This window comes from Alnus glutinosa, chromosome 3, assembly GCF_958979055.1.
Source record: "Alnus glutinosa chromosome 3, dhAlnGlut1.1, whole genome shotgun sequence".
NCBI classification, from domain to species: domain Eukaryota; kingdom Viridiplantae; phylum Streptophyta; class Magnoliopsida; order Fagales; family Betulaceae; genus Alnus; species Alnus glutinosa.
The window spans coordinates 16,322,172-16,331,318 of NC_084888.1; the positions used below are offsets into that span (position 1 = coordinate 16,322,172).

Below are 9,147 nucleotides of genomic sequence, written 5' to 3' on the forward strand. Positions count from 1 at the left end.
GGTGGCTGTTTTTGCTTGATCATGGTTTGAACCACTATGACTTTTGTCCTCAACTGTGTAGGGTTTTGAAGTGAAAGATCGGGAACCATTTGCAGTTAGTTGTGCTCAAGCTGTAATTGGCTTAAATTGTCTCGAAACCGAGTGCAAATAGCATGGGATGCCCCAAAAATCATTTGGCCTTCTTTCTTCTTTTTTTCTTTTCTTTTAATTGGTCCAACGGGAGCAGCAAGTTAATTTATTCTTGAAAACCTTATGATTCTGTTAATTATACCATTTTTTTGCAAAACATCATTATTAGCATACCATGCTGTACTGCCTCTTCAAAGGAAATCATGGCCTGATCTTTTGTGGTATGAATGATATCGGCTTTGTTTTTTCTTTTTTCCGTTTTTTTAGGAGTGCATTGTAGATTAACACATGGTGGGGTCGAATTTGTTCTCAATTTCATTTTCATTGACACTGTTTTGGTGAGTCTAACTGTCTAAGAGTGTTATGAAGCTTTATGGAATGGCTTCTAAAGTAGGTAAGAGCTAAGAGTGGCTTTGGTCATTTAAAACGCTAGCTACTTGTTCTCAAACCGTACAACACACTTTAAAGTTTAAATGAAGGGTTTAAATGAAGGGTAGAGTTATTCCGGTGATCAAACTTTTCAAAAATCTCTAAGTTATTTTAGAGTAATGATACATTGTCACCTTTTGATACAACTTTTCATCACCTTACTTATATGACAAGGTGGTCCCCTACTACTTTTTGAGTTTTAAAAATAAAATAAGATGTGAGACTACCTTGTCACATAAGCAAGGTAGTGAAAAGTTGTATTAAAAGGTGGCAATGAATCATTACTCGGTATTTTATAGGGTAGATTTCTTAAAATGTCAATCATTGTTTTCAAATTAAATGATGAGGTACTTGTTTGAGAACGCCTTTTGGTTTTAGGCATACATTTTGCTTTTTAGTTAAAAAAGCAAAACACACTGTCGTTTATTAGTGTTTCTCTATTCTTTTACTTTTACTTGAGCAAGCCTTTTCACTCAGCTTTTCACACGACTTTCAGAAAGATATTGACAAAGGCAAAGAAAATTTTTGTGAATGAGAAATAAACATAGGTAAACACTTCAGAGAAAAATAAAATAAAATAAAAATGTGTGGAGCCGTATTTTTCTTTGGGTTATTGTGTACTTAGGTTTTTAGGTATTGTAAATTTGCAAGTAAGATAACACTAAAAATTGTCTCCAATGAGTAGCTCAATCGGCTAGGGACCACGCCTCATGAAACAGAGATCACTAGTTCAGATTTCTCCTTTCCCTCTTATGTGGACATGTAAAAAAGAAAGAAAGAATATAACACTAAAAATTGCACGAGAACAGGTTATCAAACAAGCCTCTTAGAATTTTGTCATATCAACAGTTATTACTTCAATGTATTTATTATTTTTATCACAGTAAATAACAAGATGATAAATTATTACAGATATAGTAAATAACAAAGTGAAAAATATTGATATGGCAAAATTTACAAATTTAATTTGAAAAAGATGTTGAGATTTGAAAATCCACATGATAAAACCTAAAAATTCTAGAGAATTTTGATCAAACCCCCCAGGTTGGGTTTGCGCATTTTGCCTCCCAAACTTCGAAAAAAAAAAAAAGCTTGGTGGCCCCGAAACATGCGCCGCATTTCTCGCACCTAATCAACCCCCGATCCCGTGGCAAAAGACAAAGTATCCCCTTCAATTTCCTCCTCCTGCTTTATAATAAGCATCATTAGTTGTCATTATAATTTATTTGTACAAGCTTCAATTTTTAAACACAAACCATCAATTTCAAACCCCCCCCCCTCCCCCACAATAAATCATCCTATTCAATAAATATATTTGGCTTTGTTCTTCAATTTGTTTATTGACTGATGTTTTTCTTCTTTTCTTTATTTTTTTGTTAAAACGTATTCTAATATAACATAAACGTAAGAACTATTTGTGTATTTTTAGGAATATAAACGTGTTTTAATTATTTGTTAATATTTTTATTTTGAGAAAAACAAACGGAGCCATTCATTTGTCTTCCATGTTTTTAAATGTTTTTCCATGTTTTTAAATGTTTTTCCTCTCTTCGCCTGCATTAACAAATAACACACCACCTTTTGTCCAAATTCCTGCTCTTTTTGTTAATGTTTACGTTAAATCAACCATTTTTTTTTCTAAAACCTTAATCTTATAGAAAGGGAGAGTTTATCATACATGCCCAGGATGCTTGAATGTGAAATTTGTAACAACCGCTGTCGTTTATTTCTAAAGCAAATATATACGTTCTAACTCAAACTCTGATGATAGGGTATCAAAAGGGTAGTTAATTGGCTTTTGCCTTTGTTTGATATACTACTTCGTACTTCCAGTTTCAGGCAGCCAAGAATGAAGAAGAAATCTCCAATATACCCGAAATATGAAATGGGTGCTTACGGAAGCGATAGATTTGATCCTCATCTGGACTTTTCCCAGGTGATTTATTTATTGTTTCCAACTTCTTCTTTTTCCCGGTTGATTCTTAATGGCGCCGGGGAAGAATTTAATATGTGAAACGATTGTTTGCAAATTCACTTTTGTTAATTAACGTCATCTGGTTTTGGCTCTAATCAGTTCTTGGCAGAAGCTAGACACCATGCAAGAGGAGTAGATTTCCAGAGCTCATCATTGCGTCCAGAAGAAAATGTGAAGAAAAGATCGCCGGAAGAGAAAAAGTGCAAGAAATCGTGGAAAAACTCTCTCTTTTCATGGTGGAAAACTAACAAAAAATGCAAGCCGGCTCAGGTGGAAACGGCAACTAGAACTAGTTCTTACAATTCTATTCCAAGACGTCGTCTTGCGTCTGGTCCGGTATATGGCAGTGGTAAGACCAATGATGGGAATGGGAGGCACAGCCGTTCAACATCTGGGCCTCTCACTGGTCTTTTCAACCCCACAAAGACGTCGGAGAATGAAATTCCTTACACGTGTCTTGACCGGCTTGACAGACCTCCTGCCGTTCAGACCTATGGCCCTCTTTACCTGGTAACGTAGTATACGGACATGAACAAGTTGTTGACTCAAGCTTCAAGAGTTCATTGATCTGATGTGAAATTTGGGGAAAGACTCTCGGAACATTTTGTTGAGATGAAACAAATTGATTTCTAAATTCGCTGTGATGGGCATCCAATTGGATCATTTTGTTGAAAATGCAATGACAACTTCATTTTAATTACCATGAATCCTGTTTCCTTGGTATCCGATGCAGAATTTTATGTTCATATTGCTTTTGCTGCTAATAATTTGCCAGAAAACAAAATTTGCTCTCTTTTAACTCCAAATCTCATGAGCTACTAAATCTCATCAGAAGTACCAGTTGATTATATGTGGTCAGGCTATCCCCTGCTCCAAATGCCACGATCAAGCCACAACTATTTTGCTCCTTAAAACGTCATGATTACCCATCAAAACCAAAGTAGATCGTCTTCGATTGCTGTGGACAATGTTTCTCATTGTTCTTCTCCTCTAATTTCATCCTCACTATAAGTCTTTCCTGTATGTTTAATTTTGTTACTAACTGCTGAGAAAAGAGTGAAGAGCAAATAAATGGGTAGACAGGCATACTTAATTCAACAAAGACATCGTCTGTTGGCAAGTGGCAACAATAGCATTGTGAAAAAATGCACCCAGGAACAGGTGATCGTGTAAATGGCTACTTTCTTCTGCTCTTCCAATGAGCAAAGAATGGGGGCTGTCGTGATTATGTGAATAATTAAGAAGAGAACAAGAATGCAAAATAATACAACTGGTTTAGAAGATGGATTTCCCCACCCTCTTTAACACAGCGAAGCCTATTTTACTTACTTTCATACAATATTTGACATTTCAAGTAACTGTTCAATTCTGTCTCAAGAACAGATATACAACCTTTCTGCATAACCAGAGAGTCAGATTGTGGAGATTTCAACCTCGAGCTCTTAGTTATCTATGTCAAGATCAAAAATAAAAGAAAATTGAGAAAAAAAAAAAAAAAAAAAAAAACATGGGGAGTTTTAATTCTCCCTCAAAAGAAGTAGCAATTCTCAGGGATGGTAGAACCCGACATGAACATGAGGAACTTCCAAGTAACAATTTCTCATTACCGGAATCAATTATTCCGATAATCTTGCACTGAGTTCTCATCTATATTCTATACTATCCAATATGTTCAATCTAATTAGGAGCTTGCTTTCTAGCTCTGTCCTCTCCCTGCTGCTTGTTCAACATCAACAGAACCGGGACTGCAAGGACTTGCTCTTCTATCCCTGCTCAAAAGCCTCTTCAATGACCTGAGTCTCGTAGTCACCGGCGACTTTGATTCCTCCTCGGAAAACCTGCTAGCCGAAGGGGATACCGATGGCAAGTTGTCAGTCAACTGCCTTGGTATATCAATCACCAACATTCCATCCGCCGGCACCGATGATGACGAAGACGACGACGGACAAGGAGGGCATTGAGAAGAAGGGCCTTCTTCCAAACAAGCACCCCCAGAACTCACCTGAGTCTGGTTTCCCCAAAACAACACGTTTGTGGGGAAATTCGGAGATTCTGTGGAAAACCCAGAAACCAAATTCTCTCCTGGTGAATCAACATCCTCTGCTACCTCAGCAGTACTAGTGTCGGAGATTGAGCTTTCAGGAGCAACCGGGTTCCGGCAAAGCGGGCAGGTGGAGTGGGACTGGAACCACATGTCAATGCAATCTACATGAAATCCATGATTGCATTTGGGAAGCAGCCGAGCTTTCTCTCCCTGCACAAGCTCAGATAGGCAAACCGCGCACTCCAACCCATCTTTGAAGGCTTGTGGATCGAATATCAACACGGGAAGCGAGCGGAGGACAGAGGGCTCGAGCCCTCTTCTCAGGGTGGCGGCGATTGCCGGGTCTTGGCCGGGGGCGAAGACGAAGCGGCGGCGGCGGCGGCGAGGAGGATTAGGGGCTGCTTCGTCAATGCGCCACCAGAACCATTTGGCGTAGAGATGGAGAAAGAGGACGAACACCACGACGAAGAAGAGCACTATTATGGCTACCACCATTATCTTCCCGGTAAGCTCTACGACTCCCGAGTCATCCAATTTTGGATCAGACGAGTAATCCATGCTTGTTTACCAAACTTCTTCTTTTGTTTTTCTGAGACCCCAATTACTGTATTAGCCAAGGATTCAGTTGAAATCCCAGAAAGATTCAGAATCCACAAAAGCTGTGAACTCACAAAAAATAAATAAATAAAAAAATAAATAGGCCAAAACCCAAACGGGGTTTCTCTCAGAATTGTCCAAATCCCGCGCTAAAAAAGTAGCCAGGGTTTTGAGGGTGATGAATGAAGGAGGTTTAAATAGGGTAGTAGAAAGAGAAATTGGAGAGGAAGTTAGACTCGTTCTTTGGGTTGACTGTCGAGGAATGAGGTGGGCAAAGACGTGAGAGCTTTCAAAGAAAGAAGCAAAGCGTAAAAACCATCCAGTTTGGACGCAAAGACTTGGACTTTTCGGAGGAGGAGAGGAAGAAGCAAAGCAGAAGACGGTGTTTTGGGTCCAAAAGTGAGAATCAATCGGACGGTCCTTTCCTTACTCCGTTGCGTGCCTTCTCGGTGCTTTCCCTTTTTGACTGCTGTTGCTCTTGCTGTTGCTGTTATCTCTCTCTCTCTCTCTCTTCCTAATTTATTCTATACTTTGAACCCAAATTTGTCATCACTTGATCTCTTCTGTTCTATTAGCCAACCCTATTCTATATCGTATTAATTATCATTATTGATCATAATAATAGACGGTAACTATTTAATTCCATTTTTATGGACTAAAAAACAAGGTCAGTTTTATCGATTATCTTGACCATATGCTTTAGATTTTCTAAATTGTGTAGACACTCTAATTATTAACTTATCACAACTTTTTTTAAAATCAAATTCCATTTTTAATAAGTATAGATTTTCAATTCTTATCCGAGTCTTGAAAACTTCAACTTTTCTCAAGCTCTTTCTAATAACTTAACAACTTTATATTGGAATAATTCTACATGTATATTAAATGTCCATCAAGTGGCCGTAAAATAAATAATGTAGTTTTTAAAATCACTATTCGAGCAAAATGATTATTTTTTTAATCACACATCTAATGGTGATTTTAAAAATCACCTCTTTTTTTACCGACACTTAATATACATGTAAAATTCTCACTTATATTAACTATGATACGTGGTTTAACTTGAACATGTTTCCTTCTTTATTTTCCTAGCTTATAGGGTTTAATTATAACATTTAATACTATTTACCTACGTAGAGGCCGAAACCACCCATTGGCTTGAAGGGTAGTAGCTTGCAAAATTTTAAGTAGTCCTTTAAATATAATTATTATTATTATTATTATTATTTTTATTTAAGATGGACCTCCCAAAATAGTTTTTTATCCTTTAAAAAGTCTTTTTTTTATTATTATTATTTATTATTTTTAGTTTTGTCCTCACCTAAAATTCTAATTTCACCTCTTTTTTATATTGACACGGTGGTGCATTGGGTTGTTGCTTCAACTATAACTAGTATAAATTGTAAAAAGCATGCAACATTTTAGGTAACAAATTGTGAAATAAATGAATCGCGCTAGTCGTGAGATACGATTGTTTTTTGACACTATTTTCTTGCAAATCAGCTTTTAATAATGAGTTTTATTTAAAATTTGTATAATCGGGACCATGATTAGCTTCTTATGTCTCCATGGCCACTCTTTTGTGAACAAAAACCTTAATTCTTAACTCATGAACCAATTAAGAATACTAGTGCCACGTACTGTGTAACAAGATTAAAACCCACTTTCAAGTCTAAGATGCTGAGACATCGATTCTTTTATGCACTATGCGCATTGAAGCTAGTCAATACGGTGACAGTGGTCTCGCTTGAAGTCAATGTAAATTCAAATTTTAGTGAGTTATGAACAACTTAACATATATTTTCAGACCAAGTCAAACATTCTGTAGGAGAAAAAGTTTGTTCAAATCCAACAATATCTAATTTTGTGTCAAAATAAGATATACCCAGTGAACGGAATATAGAGGAGAATGATGGTTACATACGTATTATTATTAAGACGGACAACGTTACAAAATTAGTAGAGCTAAGGTTGATGCGTCTGATCCGTTTAATTAAATAGGTTAAGTTAAAATTAATATATATAATCTTATACTCATACATCGACACACGACATAAAGACTAACAACTTTTTACATGGAAAAATATTACTTGCACTACAAATCCACAACATGGGTATAACAACTCCTCATATGAGGGTGGATTCCATACACTGAGCTTCACCCTCATGTGAAGGGTTGTTGTGCCTATGTTGTGGGCTTGTAGTGCAACAATCAAACCTTTTTTTACGTGAAAATAAAATATAAAATTAAAAGGCTATAATTAAAAAATTTAACATGTTTAACTAAACGAAGGGAACTATAATTAATTTATATAATTTTAGACTTAAATTTGACGGGGGAAGATATTAGGAGGGTTGTAAAGATATGGTTGAGGCGTGTATGGGAAGCAGTAAACAAGTATATTCTTGGGCTTTGAGCGAAGGAATTTGGGAAAGGTTGTCCAAATATTGAAGGATGCATTAGTACTTTAAAAAAAAATAAAAAATAAAAAATAAAAAATGAGGATGCATGGGTGAATAATTTTAAGATAAATTACCCTAATAAGAAAAAAAAAAAAAGGCAGTAGAGTGGGGTCGGCCTCAGCATTGTCACATGCTTATGTTTTACCATTCTTTTTAGCACAAATCTCCACGTAACCAGCACGTAAAAAAAAGAAAAAAGAAAAACTGATTAATCATCCGCACAAGTCGCTAATTAGGAATTAACCCCCGCTTCCGACGTTGATGTTATTAAAAGATACTTTATGGAAATAAAAAAAAATTAAAAAAAGAAAAAGGAAAAGAAGTTCTAATCATTAACACTCTTGCTACTACAAACTTTATAAAGAAAACCTTTTACTGTGGCTTTTCCTTTTTCTCTCTTTATTTATTTATTTATTTATTTTATTATTATTTCTTCCTTGTCCCCTTCTATGTTTATTTGTTTATTTATTTGACAAGAGTTGTTTATTTATTAATTTTTGAAAACAGGAGTAAGAGACAAGGAAGCTAACCCACCTTTTCGAAAGTATGGGTCATATTCGAAAATAGATGGCGTAGAACAAATTTGAACAAATTGCGAGAATCACAAAAGGATAATTTAACAAGCAATTATGACTTTGGTTTCAACTTTCAATAACATGACGTTAAAAATATTAGCAAATAATTCAAATTAAATTAAAATAAAATAGTTTTCACTTTTATATTATGTTAGAATATTTTTTAAAACACATTAAAGATTTCGTAAGTAATAAGTGTGATTTTAAACTAAATCACAAAATATAAATCGTTTGGGAACTGCGTTTTAAAAAATTGTGATTTGAAAACGCTGAAAATCTGCTTTTTCAAGTCGTAAGTAAAAAAATGGTACTTTTTTGAAAACGTAAAATTTTAAAGGTTAAAATACGATTTTACCAAACGTTTAACGGCGTTTTTAAAAATCATTTTTTCAAATCGTACATTTTAAAATTATTATTTTAAATCGCACTTTTTAAAATCGCAAGTCCAAACGTACTCTAACAAATAAAAAATAGCTATTGCTGCGGTCAATTTTTGGTATTTGAAAATACATAGAAGGTAGATAAAGGTTGACAAATTTTGTGGGATTTTGACATAATGGGAATTGGAACCAATCCGGGGGTTACCGGCAAGTTGATTGGGTTTGCCAAAATTTAGGGCTTTTTTAAAATGGAATACAGTAAGGGTAAAAAAATAAACACAACGACAAAATGATTAATTGGGAATGATTTTATTCAAGTCATTATGGGTATTGATGTCATTTAGTGGTAAAAGCACAAACACAAACGTGTACGAGTGGCTCAACCAATACCTTTTCCTGGCTTTTCAGAAAGTACCTCAAACAAACAATATAGACAGTCACATACCAACTGCCGCACTCTGTTTCTCTCTCTCTCTCTCTAACTCATGTTACCGCGCCGCATGGCTTTCATTGCTTAATGGGTCTAGGCCCTCTAGGCCCAAGTAGTTTCTTTTT

The 9,147-nt window shown here is 35.5% G+C and overlaps 2 protein-coding genes across 2 annotated transcripts; one reads left to right on the plus strand and one right to left on the minus strand.

Annotated features, from left to right (window-relative positions):
* The first annotated feature begins 1,953 nt into the window (after window positions 1-1,953).
* On the plus strand, window positions 1,954-3,240 carry LOC133863656 (uncharacterized). The gene is made up of 2 exons (XM_062299696.1): window positions 1,954-2,494; window positions 2,633-3,240. Exons 1-2 carry the CDS (start codon window positions 2,408-2,410, stop codon window positions 3,050-3,052), a joined length of 507 nt encoding a protein of 168 aa, XP_062155680.1. The 5' UTR covers window positions 1,954-2,407; the 3' UTR covers window positions 3,053-3,240.
* Window positions 3,241-3,788: 548 nt separating this feature from the next.
* On the minus strand, window positions 3,789-5,534 carry LOC133863655 (RING-H2 finger protein ATL3-like). Its single transcript, XM_062299695.1, has one exon. It carries the CDS (start codon window positions 5,133-5,135, stop codon window positions 4,230-4,232), a length of 906 nt encoding a protein of 301 aa, XP_062155679.1. The 5' UTR covers window positions 5,136-5,534; the 3' UTR covers window positions 3,789-4,229.
* Between the last annotated feature and the right edge of the window lie 3,613 nt (window positions 5,535-9,147).